Here is a 21,800-nt window from a genome sequence, read left to right on the forward strand (position 1 = left end):
ACATGAAAGGAACACAGAGGAATGGGGAATTGTCCACACATTCTCAGCATCACAGTATTGACTTTATACACTCTGTAGATTCTCTATATGTAGTCCTAAAGTCATTTATATCCTCTCTGTCTGTATTTCATTTATCACCTTTCCACTAACCGTAAATACATTGTTTTTTTTAAAATCCCATTTCATTTTTGTCTCCTGTGAGACATATTTTAAATGCAAACTGGAATGTTAAGTCAACATTACTTCTTATATTTTTTTTATTACAATGATGATTTGACTTTCAGTTATCGTTCACAGCAGCATAAATACTATAAAATAATAATCATCAGTGGAAAGAACAGAATTTATATACAATATGGCAAACACTCAGCATGCCACGGTTCATTTTTGAGAAACAGTATCGTACAATTGGAGTTCTGCAAAATCATTGTTATCCCATGTTTGTTCCCAAGCAAATAATTTGATTTTTTTTTTTTTTTTTGTGACCATTCAGCATACAGAAGGAACATTATGATATTATATAACCTATTCACAAAGAGTCTTTCTCTGAATATGAGGCTGCCCAGACATGAGGTCACAGTCCGCTCTGTTTAGCGTAATTGGAGTGCTTAAAATTGAAATGAGATTAAGTTTTATATAATCAAAATCAATCCTACGTAAACATGCTTAATTTATAATGGTCGCAAACCAGTTGCTATGTGTCAATCAACTTGTTTATGTCCTCTAAGTTTAAAACAGTTTATTGAATTGCCCAACATGATGTAAATTGTGTTGCATGCCATTGTAACAGACCTTATGCACAGACGATGGAGGTGCTTTCTGTTTGTTCTGTAAGTAAGCCTCAACACGTGTTCTCCTTTCAGTGAAAGGCACATTTCTAAAAATGATAAATAGTTTAAATAAACATGTACCATTTGATTTTTGTGTGCTGAAAAATGTTGAAGGTGAAGTGCCTGGCTGGCATTGGTGTTGACTTTATTATTGACTAAGTACTGACTGATACCATTTAAATGATACTAAAATAATCTCTCTGCACATGAGTGGTGAACAAACAAGTCAATCAAAACAAAATGACAGCCTGCATGTAAATCAGCTGAGAATGACAGAGTGGACAGCACAATATTCTTTATGGCCTAAGCACATTAGTCAGTAAGAATGTGTTTTGCAGCATTGTTTCTTTTATTGTGTGAACAAATACTTATGTTGGCATTTTCCAAACACGGAAAAACAATGAAGACTTTTCATTGTGCACTCTTAACCTTTAACCTGAGACGAAAACTGAATTAAAATACCAATAAGTAATCCAAATCCAAATAATTCACAATCCAAATTTGCAACCAAGATCATTTCCCCACACCAGTTCTCACAGCTTTTAAAAATGCTCTGGAAGCATGACACATTTCCCAGACAATGAGTAGGATCTATTCAAAAAAAAAAAAAAAAAGAGAGAGAGGTCGTTAAGGATTGTATTTTTGAGAGCATGAGAGGTAGAGAGAGAGAGAGAGAGAGAGGTCGTTAAGGATTGTATTTTTGAGAGCATGAGAGGTAGAGAGAGAGAGAGATTGCTTGTTTTGTTCAGTATGAAACAAGACACAAAGGCAACAAAAGTATGCAGTCTTAACATACACATTGAACACATCAGCAAATGGCTTTGATAAAATAAAAACAAAGAGAGACTTAGCTTTATATCAACTAAGAGCTTGCTTCGCTTTGACTTTTTAAGCCAGTCCGTTTTTTAAGTTCAGTGTCCATGATCAAAAAGTATCATTTTAGTTTTTCCCTCTTGTCCCTTTACGACTATATTTAATCTTTTAAGTAATTTACAACCTCGTTTAATGATCAAGTACGTATTTAATAGTGATCTGAACCTCGGCATTTTATTTAAAAAAAAAGAGATGCTGCAAGTCTAACCAGTGCATTCCAGGGGGCACTGCTGAGCCAAAGCTACCACACTGGTGTGTGACGTCACATGAAGCAGACTAAATACGCATGCGTTTTGTCAAACGTGTGATGTTTGAGGAAGTTTATCTTTCACCGCGGCGACAGCGTGGGTATTTTTTTAACTAGCACATGCCTGCAGGACTCGTTTAAAATCTCATAATGTCTTCTGTTTTAATAAATGTGCTCTTATCCAAGTGTCCTGATCCTGTTGTACTGTTAGACACTTTATGCTGGTCAGGTGAAGTGTGGCCTGAGGTAGAAAGAGTTGAGGCTCTGACCACACTTGTCCGAGAAGTCGATAAGGTTGAACGGCACAGAAATGTAGAGAAATCTGATGCCGAGGAAGATCACAGTTTAACGGGAAATCAAAGTTTTGTGTGTAAAGTGCAAGCAGTCGTATGGGAACAGTGTTTACCACTTTTAAGAAATATATCCAAAGAATATTTTTCTTTAAGTGAACATAGCGCCGCGGGTAGCGCACCACATAAGGGACTTCTGCATGCTGTTTGTGGACTGCTTGGTGTGTGTGTAGCTGTATGTGCATCAGAGATATCAGAGAGAATCGCCGGCATTACCCTACCCGCATTGCATCCATCGGAGAAGGAGAAAGAGACTCATGGCAAGGAAGAGCTGCACATTGACATTGCTATCGAAATTATGGTTGTGTTGCTGTCAAACTTTTCACCAAACAGAACACTAACAACACAAACGTTGTCTTGCACACTTAGTAGCATCAAGGAGCTCTCTGACGCGCGGGTGTCTAAAATTGTTGTCCGTCTTTGGTTCACTCTCCTCAACTCAGCAACCAGCTGTGACAGAAGAACGGACATCCTGCAACACATATGGGACGATTTACTTACGTGGCACGAACGTGAGAGTACAGAGACAGCGACAGCTCGGGTGTTACTGTGCCTGACCGCTCTATCAGATTATCTTTTTAACTCAGGAGACGTTTACTCGCGTGATGGTGGCCTGTGTAGCATCCAACCGGACCCACGCCTGTCTCAAACGTTCTGGAGAATCATTCAGGCTGGACTAACGCACAGGGACAATGTGTCTCGTAAGCGAGCTCTCTACTTGTTAAAACGGTGCGTCGCTTTGTCAGTGATCCAGAACAAAGATGTTTGCATCTGCGCCCCTGTCGGAAAAGGTAAAAGACCTTACCTGATTTTGTTTTGCTGCTGGTGATGGATGGTATGTGGCGGTGCGAACCTTCTGACCTTTCAAACTGAGAAGTACATCCCACCTAGTGAATTGTCAGCGTCGTTGACAGGCCTGTTATGCTGTGAATCAAGAAAAAAACGGTAGATAAACTGGCAGATAAATTGTGTCTGACATCTTAATTTTTTTTCAGATGAATTCTTGTTCAAGTGGGCACGAGATAATTGCAAATTGCAGCGGGAGTTCTGGGAAGACTATGTGCTTGTGTTGGAGACCCTTGAGGAAAATCAGGTATGACAAAAAATAGTCTTTCAGGTCTGTTATTACAAAACGTTTATTCTGCTATCACTCATAAATCTATCTATCACTCTAAATCTATGCAATCACTCACAAATCTCTGGTATTTGTCAGTTATAAATGTTTATCCCTCATCCTCAGATCCACGTGGTACGCCCTGTTCTCAACAGGATAAATACTCTCGTCGAAACAACAGCTACTGATGCTCAAGGTGCCCTTCTTCAGACACATAACAACTGGACTAGCTTTAACTTTAAAGCTTATCTAATGAGGATTGGTTTTGTCGTGCACACTGTGCATTATATTATCTGTTTTCCATCCTCTCTCTCTCTCTCTCTCTCTCTCTTTCTCTGTTGTCCAGGTTGCGGTCTGTTTCATCCATCCTGGTTGTTGTGTGTATATCAGCGCATGTTTCACAGTGAGAACAAAGCAGTAATGAGAGAGGGAGTGTGTCACCTGCTGGAGCTGAAGGTGCTTCAGCGACCTGCCTTTGCCCTGGCTTTCTCACAGGTTAGACTTTACTGATACTGTCTTCTACCACTCTTTTTTTTCTAGGCCATTCATGTCATTACTGATTTTCTTATTTAGTAATATGTGTGTTTAAACACTTGATTATTGTCTTTGGTTCACAGTTTATTGTGGGTCCATTGATGGATGTCTTGACAGAGAGCTGGCTTTTCCACAGGTTAGCTCACATTTCAGTAGTTCATTCTCGTTTTGAGTCAAACACAGCTGAAATCATTCGACTGATTTGATCGCTACGGTTTTAATTAAAAATTTTGAAAACGGCAAGACGTCATTCGTCTTTTCAGATCTGCCAAACAAAGTATTAGGGAGTGTCCAGAACTTGGACATCAGCTACAGAACTTCATCGTCACTTTTTTCAGCAGTCTGCCTGTAGAAAACAAAGGTAAGACAGGCAGATGAGTATATGCTGTGGTTTGTGATATCAGTATGATTGATACAGTAAATTGACTGGCAGGATATTGCACTGACTCCTGAGTGACTGGTCTGTGTAGGAGCTGTGTTGCTGCAGTTGATCCAGCGTTTGGGAACCCAGCATTGGTGTGCTGTGCCCCTGCTCTTTTTGTCCCAGGCCCTGGCCCATCTGCCTGCCTGTCCTCTGCTAGGCCTGGATGGCCTCCATGCACTCAGGTAACCAGGCAATAAGATCAGTAGCCACTGAAAAGCATTCTAATGAACCAAACCAAAGAGAATACAGCAAAGAGCCAGAGGGTTTTCTTACAGCGACTTTTATCATTGGAGAGGTCCACTTTAAATGAGTGAAAGGTAGTCTTTGCAGACGTAAACAAAATTTAAAAAAAAAACAATTTCACAAATTATGTAGTGACACAAATGAAAAAACATTAATTGAGTTTTGTTAATTGAACTGTCCTGAGACAGTTATGTAGAAGTTAATATAATTAAAACAGTTTTTAATTATGTAGTCATGTTGAAAAAGTTTCTTTTTTTAGGTGAATTTGAGATGATTTACTGGATATAACTCTAAAAAGTTCAAATTCAAGCTGTCTGTTTTTTGTTGTTTTTTTTTTTTTTTTTTAAATAGAGAAGTGCTACGTTCTACCATGATCACTCACCAGGTTCTGTTGAGAGGAGCTTCTCAGTGCTTCCTGTTGCACAGCGCCCTCTGCCTGACAGATGTGGTATGGTTCCAGTACTGTTCCAGTGTCAGCTCCTTTAACAACCTTGTAAAATCCAAAAAACGTTGTATGAATTGTAATGATAAATGTGTTGCTTACAGACAGCTGTGTCTCTGGATGATGTGTTTAGTTTTCTGGTGCATTTCCGTACCGACGAATCCCTGTGTAGAGGGACAAGACTTTGGAGTGAGGTAAAGTCTTCAGTAAACAGAATTTGCAATTATTGCGGAAGTTCCTCCTGAAATTAGCCATAAGGTTGTAGGCTGAAGAATGACAAGGGTCATAAGAGGAAATAAGGAAACCATAGCATCAGTTTATTCCCGTATCTGATTTGTTTGTGGTTTGCATGACATTCCTGTATGCCTCCTGTATTCTGACATCTCTGCCACAGCTATGTGACTGGTTGCTTGTTAACGAGGGCGGTTTCCGGCCGGCAGTGAGAGATGAAGGCCCTGGTGTGCAGCTCCATGCCGGAGGCAACAGCAGTCCCACTCCACAGAAGGCCTCAGTGCGCAGTTACATCCAGCTCCGTCTGGAGGCCTTCCTCGCAGTACCAGCCAGCTCAGGTCAGACATAGTACAACATACAGTATGAAAGCATAGGAGCCTGAGAAATCATTTCAACGAAATTCATTATAAACAACACTTGGCAAGGCTGAAGTTGAGGACATCCAAAGCTACTATAACTGGAATAGTCAAATATTAATTTTTTGTAATATTTTAGTTGCTTGTGACAAACTGTTCTGTACTTGTATCTAATACATAGATCCCACTTGTGTGGTCCTCTGGTATAGTTTTTCTCTTACAGCTCTTGTATAAATGCTGTCTTTTGTGACAGTACTGTATTGATTGTTTTCAGATCAGACAGAGATGGTTCCAGACTCGGGAGAAGCAGAACTGCTGGCCCGGGCAGTCATCCTGTTTGCGGACACGGTGAAACTCAGGCGTGGGGACCAGCAGGTGGGCGAGGAGTTAGAAACACTCCTAAACCCCCTGCTGGGTGTACTGCGCAAGATCAGTACAAACATTTACCTGCCCTTACGCAAGACTGACAAGAGCCTGCAGCTACTGCTGCGTCTGCTCCAGCTTCGAAACAAACCCAAGTGTTCCGATTCTGACTACGAGGAAGGCATGCGTTATTTTCCTTTAAAGTCACTCTGATGTGTTGAGCTATTGCAACATGTTCATATTGGCATGTACTAATTTATAGCCAGACTGTGTTGTTTGGTAGTGTGTTTTCCTGTGTTTTGTGAACGTTGTCTTTTGGTCTTGCAGAAGAGGACAGCGTGGCAGTTGCTGTGGCAATGCTGGTGCTGGGGGTTGTGGCGCCCATTCAAGAGTTTCTCCTCAGGAGGCTGAGTGGAGAGCTACGGGAAGTGAGTGTTTATTTGCAAACTCTCTCTCTCACTCACATGTACACAGTCAGATGAACACAGAGGGAAGGGTTTTGAAATTTCCATTGCTCCTGCATTGTCAGTGATTGTGTTAAGATAGCCCTCTCTCTCTCTCTCTTTGTCTGTCTCTCTCTGTCTGTCTGTCTCTCTCTCTCTCTCTCTCTCTCTCTCTCTCTCTCTCTCTCTTTCTCTCTGTGTGTCTGTGTTTCTCTGTAGCTGTGTGATCTGGAGCGGGCGGGGCTGTATCTCTCCGTGCTGAGAGAGTTGACACATGCGTTCACTGCTGTGCCGTGGTATCATTCTAATATGCAGCAGACTTATGCCCCCAAACTTACTGCCATCTGTCTGAAGATCCTCAGTGAGCCAGCGAAGCAGGTACGTCAGCCCTAAAACTGCCCTCCGGATGCTGTCTCACCTTTACTGACTGACTCAGCACTAAGACTCTGAATCAGAAAGCAAAACAAGTACTTCCATATTAACGTTTAAATTTTTATGGAAGTAAAAGACTTATTTTACCTTTTACTGTTTTTTTTTAACATGTCCCAGCAGTAAGAACATTTTCTTTGAGGGGTTTAAGAAAAAAATGAAAATGAAGTGAAGTGAATAATGAATTTTTTGCCTTTTGTGGGTATTTTTTCCCTCTCAGAGTCCTACAGTCACTGAGCAAGTGCCCAGAGCTGTAGCCATGTCTGTGCTGGCCTTGCTGTGTGAACTGACAGGGAAGAGTGTATTTCATTGCCACTCGGAGGCCATGAGGTCACTGAATTCTCTGTCTGCATACTTTTACTCTTCCTCCTCCTCTTCATCACTCGAGCATCTGAATGAAACCCTTCTGAAGCCCACGGTTACAGCTGACCCCTCAAGAAGGTCCGTAAGACCGCTCTTTTCAGATTTATCATTCTTTGTGCGGAAGTGAAGAAATTGATAAACTCTGGCAATTTGCATGTGTGTTGTGTACTTTTTGCTCAGATGCTCTTTGCTCCGCTCCATTTGCCTGTCTTTGTGTGTTCACAGTCATTCGGATGACAGTCCTCTCCTTCATGACTGGAGTCGAGTGGTGGCTTATTTTATCCGGGATCAGTGGACGTGTTTGAATTTCCTGGAGAAAAACCCCATGCTTGTCAGGCCTTTAGAGTCCACTAAAGCCACAGCGGCTCTTCAGGCTTCAGTGGAGGCTCTGTCTTTACTACCCAGTGATCTGGTGCTACCAGTACTGGACTTTATGACGTGCCTCTTACCAAAGGTTCACCTCAACCACCTGCCACTTAAATCTTACTGTAGTTTAAACTGTATTGTATGGTAGCTTATGGTAAATTATTGTTGTACTTGACTGTTTTGTCCACTAGATGGTGCTGTTAGATGACGCTCTGTGTGTGGAGGCAGTGTCTGTGTCATGGAAGGTGGTGCAGGGACTGAGCGGTAACCAGAATGATTTCTGGTCCACTCTGCGGGCCTTTGTCCGGTTTGCTTTTCACCGCAGCACTCTGGAGCTGACCGATGCTCAGAGCCCCAGGCTAACAGCATGTTTACAACAGGTGAGAGACCACAGGGTTTTGTGTTTCAGTGTTGAAGCCTTGCAGGCATGCAGAATTTTGAATACATTTGTCTATACAGTAGATACTAATCAGGTGAATTGAATTGCACTAAAGTGCTTCATACTAACTTGAGTCATATTTTATGATTGAACATGTGAGCACACAGTTGGCAGTGGGCGTCTAAAAGAGAATTGATTGCTAGAACATTATGTGTTAGTATAATATAATATAAAATTGTTAAAGGGGTCTGTTAATGTTTATGATGTTTTTTTTTTTCTTCCCCAGATTGTGTGTGAACTGCTAGATCTGTCTCAGGTTAAACTGGGTGTATTTAATGTGCTGATCCAACACTGTTGTGACACCTGGCTGCCCTCTGACCCAGAGGGCGACCTCCAGCCCGAGGTCACACTCTGTAGTGCTCTCTCACACCTTGACATCCTGACTGAGGCGTGTGTTTATGGACCGGTGTTCAGAAAGGACCAAAGGTGATTCTCACACACGCTCTGCCACAGCAGTCTGTCATAATCCACACACTGAGGAGCAACTTTAATCCACACATTTATTCCATATCAGATTAAGAACTCCTGTTTGTCTCCAGACCAGCCTGAATTCTTCAGGCTGTGGATTCCATGAAGTGTTGGAACCATGTCCAAACTATAGACATTTCTGTGCGTGAAAAGCCAGGGAGAACAACAGTTTGTGAGACACTGGATTTGACGTGCCTGATTCTAACAATCAGACCACACTCAAATCCTCTAACATCACTCATTTGAGCTAATATAAGGTCAACCTGGATCCTTCACTGTCTGTCTGCGTGCTGTATAAAGCAAGTCAAGACCCCATAACTTATAGTCTGTATGAGCAACCCCTCGTCATCAGTGGAGTGATGTACCTAATAAACTGGCCACTGAAAGTATTTTATAATGCACTCCACACCTACCGCTTTTAATAATTGATCTGAATATAATGGTTTTCCATGAGTAAACGTTTAATGAGGTTGTGAAGGCAATTGATATGTCTTCTCGAGGGTTTCCACCGCTAATTGCTTTTTATAGCAGCTCTGATGAATTTGTTCATATCAATAGTAAAGTCGTTTCTCTGTGGAATTAAAATGTAGTTAGGATGCTAATGTCTCCCCTCTATCACAGGCTTATTCAGGAGGTGCAAAGCTACGTGGAACAGCTGGGAGAGGGGTGTGCGGCCAACGCTGCAGTTAGAAGGTGAGTCACAACAACAGTGAGACTGAACCATAACCATGACTTAATAACCGATCCAAACAATGACTCAGTGCTCACAGAAGAGAAATGTGTGTTCATATCCTTTAACTACACCACTGAGGTCAGATCTCTGCATGGGCCATTCCACTTCACATGCATCTCACCCTTCAGCTGTTTAACCTCTTTTTGTTAACCTCTCTCTCTCTCTCTCTCTCTCGCTCACACATACACACACGCACACGCGCACACACACACACACACACACACACACACAGAAAGGTGGTACAGATTTCGTCGTGGTAACTGCAGACAGTGAGGTTTTATTCAATCTAACGTCTAATTTTAAAATTGATGTAAATAGTTTGTTGATCACGAGTTTCATGATGTTTTATCCCTCAGGATTTGCCATCCACAATTGCATTAAGGGTTTTTAAAAATGGCAAGACTGTCTGTCTTTCTCTGAGTCTGTCTGTCTTTCTCTGAGTCCGTCTGTCTTTCTGTCAGTGATGATAGGAGTGATCACTTTCCTCGTGTGTGTGTTCTGGCCTTTCTGAGTCGCCTCGAGCCATCCAACCAGCTCCATCAGAGACTGATGGAGGAGCTGGTGCAGCGGTTGCTGAGAAAGGTTTGTCAAAGCAGATTTTTCAGGTAGTGATGCACTGAAAACAAACCTTGGAATCATATGATGCCTTTGATCTTATATGTGCTCTGTTCTCTTTTGCCTCTCCCCATCTTTACTCACTTACATCTCTCTCTCAGGATGAGGAGATTTCAAAGTCAAAAGTACGTTACTATGGCAACTCGATGCAGCACCGAGTAAAGAACAGGGTGTGGCAGACAATGCTGTTGTTGCTTCCCAAATTGAGACCGGTAAGGGAACCAATCACCTGTCATTTTTCTCTCACTCTTTGTTCCTATAGGCTCTCACACAAACACCGGGATTTTCTCTGTGTACTCACAAATGGCCAGACACTGAAGAGTCTAGTTCTCTCCACCTTTCAGTATCCGCTGCTTTCTGCTGTACTGCTCTCACCAATAAGCATCTTTTTTTTTTTTCTTTGTTTTGAACTCCTCCTTCACATTATATATTGAAACAGATAACTGACTTTCCTCTCCATTTTGTGTCTCTAAGCCAGAAGAGAACATCTTCCACACATTTAGAACTCAGCCTCTCAGATTGCATGGCTGTACTCAATAAAACTTCTTTATCCAATTAAAGAGATGTTGATGTGCCATGTTGTTGTTGCTGTTGTTGTTGTTATTGCAGGATTTTGTTATTGGGTATGTGCTGACCCGCGTGTTTGAGGCTGGATTCTGTAGTAACCAGGCCTCAGTGAAGTATCTGATAGAATGGGCCATGATTCTTATCTTTAACAACAACCCCAGTCAAATGGAGCGTCTTTGGACCTGTTTCAATGTGGTGAGAGATGGATCTGTCTGCTTCTGTACATACACAATTACTCCATTATTCAGGAGTCAGTCATAGCACATAATGTCACTGGGATGCATTTCGAGTGACACTCTTACACACTTCACTTTGTTTCTAGGATCAAGAGAAAACAAAAACGAGTATCTGTACCTTCCTGTCTGTGTTGGTACATTTGAATATACTCCTACCCAAACTGCAGGATAAGGTATGACCATACAGTCTGGAATTCTCAATCTAAAATCCTTCTACCCTTCTACTGCGGATGGTTAACCAAACTCTGTCTGCCTTTACCCTCTTTACTCATCTCATTCTCCAATGACCGACCTCTCTTTCTCCGCTGTGTCCCCACACCCTGCTCTCTTTCAGGTTGCGCAGTGGCGTAAAGCTCTGGAGATCATCCTGCAGTGGTGTTTCAGTCATAACTTCAGCGTGCGCCTGTATGCTCTTCTGGCTCTAAAAAAGGTCTGGGGTCTAGAGGAGGCCAGAGCCCTGGCTGAACAAGACCTGACTGCTTCAGCGGCTCTCGGTGGACTTGCCACTGTGGTCCAGGCATGTTTGCACCAAGCAGAAGCCATGCAGAACACAGGGTGGGTGAGGCTTCGCAGTAACCATCGCCAGTCGTATAGGATCGGGGAATTATGCTAGATCTTTGTCAAAGTTTGACTCGGCTGTGTATTTCCTTAATGGCTTTTTTGCCTTACAGCAATGCCATGAAGAACTGGTCCAGAATTCAGGAACACTTCTTCTTCAGCACATTCCATCCCCTGAGAGATTACAGCGTGGAGGTAACCGACATCTCACCACAGCTATTTCAGTCTATTGTGATCCATGAGGATTTTGTGTGGGACTGTTAAATGTGTCATGTGAAATATGTATCGCTTTTCTCTCTCCTCTTTGCATCCCAGACTATATTCCACACATTCCCTAGCCTGTCTGAGCTGGCAGACGATGAGTGGATTCCTGTGTGGAAGTTTGAAAAGCTGGTGATGTTTCCCCAGAGCTCCTCTGTCCCCCTGAGGAACCCAGTGCGTGACCTGAGTGAACTGCAGCCTGGAGACTGGATCCAGCAGGACAAAGGTACCGCCAATAGAGGGCAATAGAGAGCGCAATGCAGTAATGGAAACCAGTGATAAATTACAGTCCTCACCATCTGACATCAGACAGTTTGTTCAACAAATATCACAGACATTAACTCTGATAAGGAGATGATTTGTTAGTGGAACTAAAAGCAGTGAATGCCATTTGTATGATTCTGGAAGAAGATTCTAGAATGTCTTTTAAAGGGTTCCTCGAATGTCTTTTGAGGGTGTCATTGCATTTTAAACCTTAATTAAATAAGCAGAGGTAGTAGATGGTGTTTTGAGAGTGTGGTTTGTTCATGGTTTTGCGTCAGTGACGCAGTCGAGTTGGCGCGTTATTTTTTCTGAGACGTGCTGTTGGCTGCTAGGCGACCTGGATCAGGAAGAGCGCTGGGCAGAGGTACAGAAGAAGATGACTCCGTGGAGGCTGAGTGTTCAGGATCAGGAGCCGCAGCTTGTTGCCCAGCAGAGAGCAGTGCGATTAGGAAAGCTCACCAGCGCCCTGCTCGTGGTCGCCTCCCTTATCGACAAGCCCACAAACCTCGGCGGTATGAGAGAACCGAGTGCACATCCATTAGCATGAGACAAACTGACCTGTGATGAGATAATTAAGAATAAAACTTTGTTTGTAATGCATTTATAAATGTTGATTGACGTATCCCCAGTACTCACTGTAAAAATGCAGACCGTGTGTGAAGCAGTCATGTCTAAACCTCAGACATTTTAAGTGTTTAAGTGTGCTGATGTCTAGCCATTCTTTAATGCTCTCACACAAGAGGATGTGCCTCATGCATGCAGTGTACATGCTGAGAACACACGACCTATGTCTGGCTGTTACACAGCTACAGTGTCTTCTGGTTTTTAAAGCACACTGTGTGTGTGCGTCTGTGTGTGTGCGTCTGTGTGTGTGCGTCTGTGTGTGTGCGTCTGTGTGTGTGCGTCTGTGCGTGTGCGTCTGTGCGTGTGCGTCTGTGCGTGTGCGTCTGTGCGTGTGCGTCTGTGCGTGTGCGTCTGTGTGTGCATCTGTGTGTGTGCACATCTATGTGTCTGTGTGTGTGTGTTTGTCAGTACATGGCTTCATGGGCCTAATCAGTGTTTAATGTCCTTTCTTTGCCCTCCCGCCAGAGAAAATGTGTCAGTCTATTTTAGTTGCCAAGCTAAGCAACAATGTTCTTCTGATGAGAATACAGCAATCAGTGCAAAGCAAAATCTAATCCTTTCAATATCTATTTCATGCTTTATATATACAAAGCAAAGTCTACGTCATAAAAGACTTGTCTTTCATTTCAGGTTCTAGCATATCAGCTTATTATTACGCTTTTATGCATTTTTATTTCATTCTCGGAAAGAGACTTGTATCCAATTCAAATATTGACTCCTAATGATGAACTAGATTAGCAGCCATTTAACTCTGATAAATTTAAAGAATTAAAGAGGCACTAACAAAAACGCTCCCACCTGGTTTAATGGAGCCTGTTATTTCCTGTGTACCTATATCTTTGAAGAAGAAAAACACCTGGCTCCCACTGGGGCTTTGAGCATATTACACGTTTGTTATTTTTCACTCAGTGTGCAACTGTTTGTGTGTAGCATTTGTCCCTCTAAACAGAACAATTTTGACAAGTGCAGATTTAATGTCGCAGTTCCAAGGAGGACAGTTTTTTTTGTTTGTTTGGTTTCTTTTGAGACGCAATATCTTTAGTCTATTGTAAATATGAAGTGCATTTCTGTGTTTGAAGGTTTTTGCTCTGGTCTGATGTATGATGTGTGTGTGTGTGTGTGTGTGTGTGTGTTTCTCTGTCTCTCCTGTGTGTTTGTGGGCACAGGACTGTGTAGGACGTGTGAAATCTTTGGGGCTAGTGCCTTGATCTTGGACACACTGCGTCATGCTAGCGACAAGCAGTTTCAGGCTCTCAGTGTGTCCTCCGAACTGTGGCTTCCTCTGCTAGAGGTGAGTGACAGAAACAGACCCCGCCCTCTCTACTTGGCTTTCATCACAACACTGCTTTCTATCAGAACCGCACTCTAGTTCAAACTATTTCAGATTTAATCTCTGTAATCAGCACCTCTCTTTCTAGCCATTTCAAAAAATGTACCTTAGTCCACTCCATACACTTTTATAAATGAACCTCATCCACAACCACATTGTCTAGATTTTTTTTTTTTTCTTTTTTTGGCTGGCACTTGTTGATAATTTGTAGCTTGAGCTCTGCTCTGTCAGTCCTGTTCTCTCTTTTACATTCTCAGCCTGCTATCGTCTTCTCGTTTGGTCTCACCTCCGCTCTTTCTGTCATCAGAACGCTGTTCAATCTCGTCTCTCTGAGAGAATTTCAGACAGAAAATGCACTCAAAAAGCCTGAAGAGTGAAGACCCAAAATGTTACTTTGATAACTGGTAGTGCCTTGCTGTGTCTCAGGTTAAGCCTGCAGAGTTAGCTGACTTCCTGCAGCTGAAGAAAAGAGAAGGTTACTGCATCATTGGCGTGGAGCAGACAGCTAACAGCCAAAGTCTGCAGGATTTCCACTTCCCTGAGAAGACTCTGCTACTCTTGGGGTATGTCCTTGTCACCAAGTCAGTACTCTGTGTCTGAGGCAGAATCAGTCTTGTGCTGTGTTGGCTTTTCATAAACATCTAAAAATGAAACACATTGCTTAATAGTATTGCCACTTTTTCATACAAGTTAACATTTTCATTTTTGTTTTCTAGTCTAAAACCTAAATGAGTTGTAACACACACACACACACATATATACACACTCGCGCGCGCGCACACACACACACACGGTGGCTCATGTGTGAGAGCTGACAGTGCTCTTTTAATATAATCAGGCTAATTGACTGGTCTGTCCCCTGGCTCATGTCCTCACCTTGGTTTGCTTCCTCCCTGTGTCAGTGCAAGACATGTCCTGGCATGTCCATGCTCTCATCAGCAAACTGCATGTCATAGCAACACTGCCTTCTCCTCAAAGAAAGCACAGAGTGTGAATGACACAGTCTTCTCTATCGCCCCCTCAGTCTGGAGGAGTTTTATGCTTTTCGCAAGTTACTGCAGTATGGTATAAATATCACCCATTGTCTGTATCAATGTTCATCAAAATGAACAAAATAGAAATTGGTGACACATTGATTATTATCAAGAGGCGCGCGCGCACGCGCGCGCGTGTGTGTGTGTGTGTGTGTGTACCCGTGTGTTTGTGTGTGTGTGTGTGTGTGTGTGTGTGTACCCGTGTGTTACAGGAAGAGCTAATTGCTCGGGAAAGAATATTTGAGTAGTTTTTGAGAGAGGCTGAATTGGTTGGTATGTGTGATAGCAGTGTATTCATCTGTTTTCTCTGTTGTCACTGCTTTGATGGAGCATTTGTTGAAGTGAGAGAGAGGACACCTGTTGCTTGTAGCACAGCACGTCTCTAAATTAATCTGCTATTAGATGTCATTATGTTATTCATTTACTTGCCCTGCCACTAATTTTACCTCAGTGTACCACGTCTTCTCTCGTATACCTCACTGGCATGAAGCCAACAGTTTTAGCCTTACGCGTATAAAGAGTTATACAGCCCAGTGCATCCCTGGATTAAGCCCTTCTTATCTAAACTTCATTGCTTTCATAGTTTGTACTTTATGCTTCAGTTACTCTTTGAAAAATGGTACTTTATAAGGATTAGAACTTTGAAATGATTCATAACTTAAGTCATTAATCATGTTTTTCTTTCTGCTGTCGTGTTGACAGAAACGAGAGAGAAGGCATACCCGCTAACCTGCTGCAGTTACTGGACGTGTGCGTGGAAATCCCTCAGCAAGGCGTCACGCGCTCTCTCAATGTGCACGTTAGTGCCGCCCTGCTTGTGTGGGAGTATACTCGGCAGCACCTGGTCCCAAACCATGCCCCCTAACCCCCGCCCCACCCATCCGCATTCACATTGGATGACACAGTGCCAAAGATTCACCACCAGATCGTCCTTAAAACTCAGTGAAAGATTTAATGGGCATTCACCCTGCTCTCCCGGCTGCTTAATTTAACATTAACATGGCTGTAGTTTTATAAGTGACACAAAGTCCAGGTCATTTATTATTGTGTGCACAGATCTGTGGCATTAATTATGTGTCCGCTGGGTAGGACAGAAGAGAGAGAGAAAGAGAGAGAGAGAGTATGACTGTTATTTCCTCTGCCCTGATTACAAAGGATTTTGTGTCCCTCAGGAGTCTTTGGTTTCACACTGCACACTGACTGCTCTTTTTTTTTTTTTTACAACTCCTCCATATGAGAGAAATGGATAATGAACACAGAGCTGGCCAAGATGTGTCTGTCTATTACATTATCATATTCCTCTCCACATGCCAGTTGGTTCTGCTGCATGGTAATGAGAACTTGCTCATTCATTTGATTCTGTTCCACCCAGTTCACAGTAGATCTCACAGTGCAACAGCAGTTTCTTGGAAAGAGAGGTCTGTGACCATCACAAACTGCTGTAGATTTTGATTAGCATGGATGTTCTAAATGTTGTTTTACCTCTCAAACATTTTAAGTGTGAAATATATGATGTTTGATAATAAATAAACTGCTTTTAAATAAGATTAAAATTTTCCGTAATTTTTATGGTGCGGTTCAGAGATAATGGTGTGCATCTGACTTGTTTCATAATATTGTGGAAAAATTAAAACAAACTGAAATACCATCTGTAATAAATGACGTATTAAGTATTCATGTTAAACTGTGAAACATGACATCGGTATATTTATTCAGTTGTTAACGAGCCGCATGGCTTTACTATTTGCTTAGTACTGCCGATTATAAAAATTCAATTTATAAAGATGGCTTAATCATCGTCAGTTCGAACCACAAGTGTTTGTCTTTCCCCTCTGAATAAATTGATCTGTAATCTGGAGGCCCGAGGTGCACCGTGCGCACCCCGCCCAGTTTTTGCGTGCAGGTGTGCGGTTGGATAGGTTTGCAGAACAGGAGGGTACCAGACTATTTGCAGGCCTGAAGATGGACGCAGGCAGACTTACTTTTCTTGGCGAATATTTAAGAAAACTAGCGGTTACAATACAGCTGTCCTTTCACTCAGTGTATAATTGACTGATATTTCGATGGCGTGGGTGCCTTTGAAGCGGCTTGCCCCGGGCCTTCAACTTTACATTAAGTTTTGGGTCGGACACTGAATTAAATCACGGAAACCCAAATGGAATTCTCCGGTAATAAATTGTTTGAAACGATCGACCCTCTCCTCGCTGCAATGCCAAGTTCACTGAAGAATTCGACGGCGACGCGGACGAATTTATCCCCTCGCACTAAACTGATTTTGGAGGTGCTTATGGTATTGATGTCCGTTGGAGCCGTAACAGGTCAGTTTCATTGGACTCTAATCAGTCAGTGTACACGTTTAACAATTTAATTCGGTCTTTTTGTTTAAAAATGTCTCTCCATGGTGATGATAATATCATGAAATCCAAGCTCATGTCATACATTGTACGTAACCCACAGAAAAAAATGTGTGTGTAGAGATTAAGACTTGAATCAGCAAATTTTGCTATGTCTTATTTTGCAATGTATTAATTTGCCTTTCCCCTTTAAACTGTAAAACAAAAACAAACAAAAGAGGTTACTCTGTACAACTGTTTAAAACCAGTACAATCACGCATCTAAGAGGATGACACTAACTATCAAAAATTGATTTTCATTAAAATGTAATTTTATGCTTAAATGTTGTTATTTATTTGTACATCCAACAGGGTTAACTGGCCTTTTCATTGAATCTTTACTATCATTGAGTTCCACTGAATCTCTTTTCGCTGACTCTTTTTTTTTTCCTGTCAACTCCAAGGAAACAAATAATAGCAACATTTACCATTGACTCTGTGTGTTGTTAGGTAACATCCTGGTTATTGTGATTGTAGCAGCCACAAAGACGTTCCACTCGGTCACATCTGTGCTTATCATTAACCTGGCAATCAGCGACTTCCTGGTTGGCATTGGCGTCATGCCATTTGTGGCCGTCTCTATCATGAATAACCGATGGGTCAGCTACACTGTTAGTATGATGTCACTCAGTATACTTGCCCGTGTAATTTTGTGTAATTGCTATTCTTACCTACGTAATTATACAATATTTAGGTATTATGTGGTTTTCTTTTTTTAAGTTGTTTCACATTATTCCCTGTTGATTGTTCTCTGTCAAACTACTCTGACTTATTAAAATCTGTGTGTGTCTGTTGTTCATTCTCTCTTTCCTATTTTCTGTTTTTCCTGTTTTTCCTTTTTCTCTCTCTCTTTCTCTTCCTCATCCTCTCTCTCTGTATCTCTCTCTGCCCCTCTAGGACCTGTGTCTCTACGTTGGTTACACCTCATCTGTGTACTGCACAGCATCAGTGCTGACTCTAGCAGCCATAGCTCTGGACCGTTACTATTCCATTATGGACTGCCTGCGGTACAACTCGCGTTGCACAGTGTGGCGAACTGGAGCTGCTGTGCTGTGGATCTGGCTGCAGGCCATGGTGACTAGCTGCCCACCTCTGCTGGGCTGGAGCAGTGTTAGCTTCGTAGGGCCCATGTACAGCTGTTCGGTCAACTGGGCCAGTAGCCCTAGCTACACTGCATTTATGGCAGCACTCACCTTCCTCCTACCAGCCACAGTCATCCTCTTCTGCTACGTGAAGATCGTGCGCGTGGCACGTAGTCACGCCAGGAGGATCCATAGCCTGGAAGAGCATATCCAACGCACCAGGGTCGACCCCATTGCCTCACCTCCCTCCCCAGTCTCAGACACCCACGCTCCCTCCAGGCTGGTCTACTACCTGAGTGGGAGGTTCGTGTCCGAGGCTCCTATAGCCGAGCCTAATGCAGGTCCTGCTCTGAGTGACCCCAGTGACCCACAGCTCCATGGTGAAAACACCTCCGACCAGCCTCCTCCAACCGGCAGACGCCTGCATTCCTTCTTTGGCCACCTCCACAGCAGCGGAAACCCTCAACAGGCTCCGCACCCCCACCACGGTGTTGTTCGCCTCTTCATGGTGATCGCTGCCTTCTTCGTATGCTGGACTCCATACATCAGCGTGGCCCTGGTGCAGGCAACGGAAACCGCTCTATCCCGAGCCACCAGCCAAGTGCCATCCTCCGCTGTGACCTTTTCCTATTGGCTGGTATTATTCAACTCTGACATAAACCCTTTGCTCTACGCGCTGCTTAGCAAGCGCTTTCAGGGAGCTCTCCAGTCTCTGCGACAGAAAATCCAGGCTAGGCTGGGAAGCGTGGTTGGGAGAGGAAGTGAAGGGAGACTACAAGAGAAGGGCGGAGGGAGTAGTAACCCCAACAGCAATCCAACTGTTCCCCTTCCTGTTCATCAATCTGACAACAACGGTGTCGCTCAGGAAGCATCCTCTTATTCCTCTGTCCTTTCTCTGAATCCACCCTTTCACAGTGGTTATAAGGAACAGCTTCGTGATGTCCTCCTTCCTGGTTCTGCCACTTCGGCCCCCTCTTGTCCATTTTTTCACGCCTGTGGAGAAACTGGCCCCAAGAGGTTAGAGTGCCTGCAGGTCCCATCCCAACCACAAGAGGGTGGTAGACTCCCCTTCTCTGCCGCAACCAATGAAAGACAGGCCACGTTCTTTTATGGGCATATCACCGTTCGCGTGGAGCACGATTGCTAGGGACATTCAATTTGTCTACTACCAGAACTAAAGTTATGTGCTCTCTTTTCCACATGAACTACTGATTTTCAAGTTTGAGCTGGGATATTTTATTTATTCTGTATATTAAGTGGCCCAGCCTCGTGTCAGTTGAGAAGTTGAATTTGATGTTACTTGTGGTATTATTAATTCTGGTTGGTACACACATTACATGGAACCATCTTTGAGTCATCTTTCAATCTCGCAGGTCAGCTTCAATGACTGCATCAGTCTTAACTTGTCGAGGTGAATGTTTTATTGATTTTGCAATTATTTAGATCATTTTGAACAAGGTGCTCTTGCTGTAATATCTCTTTTTATGGAATGTGTAAGCTGGATTAAATTTTATTTTGGATATGTGGTTTTCATCTCACACCAGTTTTGGACACAGCTGAAGAACTGCTCTACGAGTTCTACTTAGAAGCAGTCATAGAATCATCAAAGTAATTGTATGGCCTAGTTTGGACCACAAGGAGCACAGCACACATCTTTGATTTTCAGTGTCACACTTGCACTTTCGCTTTTTAAACTTAATTTATTAGCATAGTACCTGTAAGACCCACATAATTTAACCAAATGTATGATATAGTGTCGTCATACAACATGTCACATTAATTGTATTTAGAATTTTTATGTATTATTTCATTGTAATCATAGGTGATTTGTTATTTTTTTTACGGGGGGGGGAGGTGGCCCAATGGTCCCTGACACTGCTCTATAGAGTATATAGGGGGATGACAGGTTAACAAGGGGGATGCATTTTGGTCATTTTGCTAACAAAGGAGATGGCATCCCCTCTCATCCCCCTACAAATCGCCTAATGATTGTAATGAAGACCTAACACAGAAAACACACAGAACCTGCCAAAAATTGAGTAACTTCTTAGCCTGCTGACTAAATTTTCACTGGGGAGTATCAGCAGACGGAAGCTGTTAGCCTAAAAGGCAACGATGATACAGTGGTTTGATGATTAGTAAACAAATAATAATTAGTTTTATGTGAAGCAAAATCAGGCAGTTTACGATAGGGGTGGCTAAGTAGGCCTAGTCTGGATAATTGTGTAAGAACAGTGCTCACAATATCAACTGGTTTCTTGTGAAAATGATGGAAAAGTGCCAGGAATTCGAGCTACTCTTCCATTATGATAAGAAGTTAAATATATTAGTACTTTTATACTATGTTAATTATGTAACTAACACAGTCTCGGAACAAACAGACCACAGTGCATTTGAATTCCGAGATCAGCCTGTAAACTCCTTGGTTCTAAACAACTCATTGAGCTATGTCTTCAGTGGTCATACAGTTTTTTTCGCGAGACTATATGTTGATGTAGCACATCACATTAAGAAGGTACTCTCAGTTTAGTTTCATCTTCTTTGATTATGTATCAGTTGTAAAACATATGGTTGTATCTTTTCAGGATGACAAGAGAGAGGAGACAATTGCTATACATTGTGCTGTTTGCCATTTACTGACTTGTTAGAATACCTGTATTGCACCGTAGAAAATTTTATTTCATAAAGGAAATTCGTACAGCTGCAGCAGTCTACGACTAGGCTTACTACTTTAAATGCAAGGCTGCTGATAATAGAGGAGAAAGTAGGAGGATGGGCCCACGATGCCGTGGGTGGTTGGATGACATCATTCATTAGAATAAACAGTATAAGCACAGGTAGAGTAGGGCTTTGTCACGTCATAATCTTAGTAAAACTGTTCATAATGGTGTTAACAGATGACGATTGTGATGACTGTTATTCAACCGTTATTTAGATGAAGTTTAGCGTCTTTTTTTCCTTTTAAATGGTCGGAGGATCATAAAGTGGAACCCAGACATAAACGCCTCCGACACCAGAAACAAAATGAGAGCAATATGACAAAAAAGAAAAAAAAATTCTGTATATTTTTTCTACTATTGTTGAACGTATAGCAACGAGTGATAACTAGCGTACTGTATCGTACACTGCTTATAAACTCAGGTCTAACAGAGAATTCAGTGTTAAGCAAGTAGTTTCCTTATTTTTTTTCTTTTTTCCTTAAAAACAATAAAAAAAAAAGTCACACTGCACACTGATAAATTATTTGAGAGTGTTTCCACTGCAATAGCTCTGTTTAGTCTGTTTTTTTTTGTTTGTTTCTCTGTTTCATTCTGTCTTAAAAAAATATACATGATTTAGCTCTCAGACCTATTAGAGATATCAACATCGGCTACAAAGCAACCTCACTTTGTGCTGTCTGAGTAGGTCTGTGTATTCAGAAATTCCCGAATATTCCATATTATACGACCTTTGCCTCTTATCAATAGGCAATAAAGTTTATATCCTCAGCGGTTGACAAATCTAAACTGATATTTTATCAAAGAAAAAGAAAAATAAAATCAACCAATGACAAATAAAAAGGACTGTTTTTTTGTTTGTTTGTTTGTT

General features: G+C 42.2%; 1 protein-coding gene across 1 annotated transcript; it reads left to right on the plus strand.

Moving 5' to 3' along the window:
• Nucleotides 1-2,100: 2,100 nt before the first annotated feature.
• Nucleotides 2,101-15,602, plus strand: tarbp1 (TAR (HIV-1) RNA binding protein 1). The gene is made up of 30 exons (XM_030772261.1): nucleotides 2,101-2,252; nucleotides 2,313-3,091; nucleotides 3,296-3,393; nucleotides 3,541-3,610; nucleotides 3,761-3,909; nucleotides 4,032-4,084; nucleotides 4,212-4,309; nucleotides 4,419-4,554; nucleotides 4,967-5,063; nucleotides 5,162-5,251; nucleotides 5,452-5,626; nucleotides 5,919-6,188; nucleotides 6,335-6,435; nucleotides 6,670-6,828; nucleotides 7,118-7,320; nucleotides 7,468-7,696; nucleotides 7,800-7,988; nucleotides 8,274-8,473; nucleotides 9,137-9,208; nucleotides 9,710-9,830; nucleotides 9,965-10,075; nucleotides 10,473-10,625; nucleotides 10,753-10,839; nucleotides 11,001-11,221; nucleotides 11,338-11,419; nucleotides 11,540-11,711; nucleotides 12,082-12,261; nucleotides 13,540-13,664; nucleotides 14,130-14,266; nucleotides 15,440-15,602. Exons 1-30 carry the CDS (start codon nucleotides 2,101-2,103, stop codon nucleotides 15,600-15,602), a joined length of 4,872 nt encoding a protein of 1,623 aa, XP_030628121.1.
• Nucleotides 15,603-21,800: the final 6,198 nt, after the last annotated feature.

This window comes from Chanos chanos, chromosome 4 (genome assembly GCF_902362185.1).
Source record: "Chanos chanos chromosome 4, fChaCha1.1, whole genome shotgun sequence".
In the NCBI taxonomy this organism is placed as follows: Eukaryota; Metazoa; Chordata; class Actinopteri; order Gonorynchiformes; family Chanidae; genus Chanos; species Chanos chanos.

Coding starts and splice junctions, on each gene's coding strand:
- tarbp1 (XM_030772261.1), top strand. CDS start 2,101: ATGTCTTCTGTTTTAATAAATGTGCTCTTATCCAAGTGTCCTGATCCT. Junction 7,321..7,467: donor ACAGCTGACCCCTCAAGAAG/GTCCGTAAGACC, acceptor GTGTGTTCACAG/TCATTCGGATGACAGTCCTC. Junction 7,697..7,799: donor TGACGTGCCTCTTACCAAAG/GTTCACCTCAAC, acceptor TTTGTCCACTAG/ATGGTGCTGTTAGATGACGC.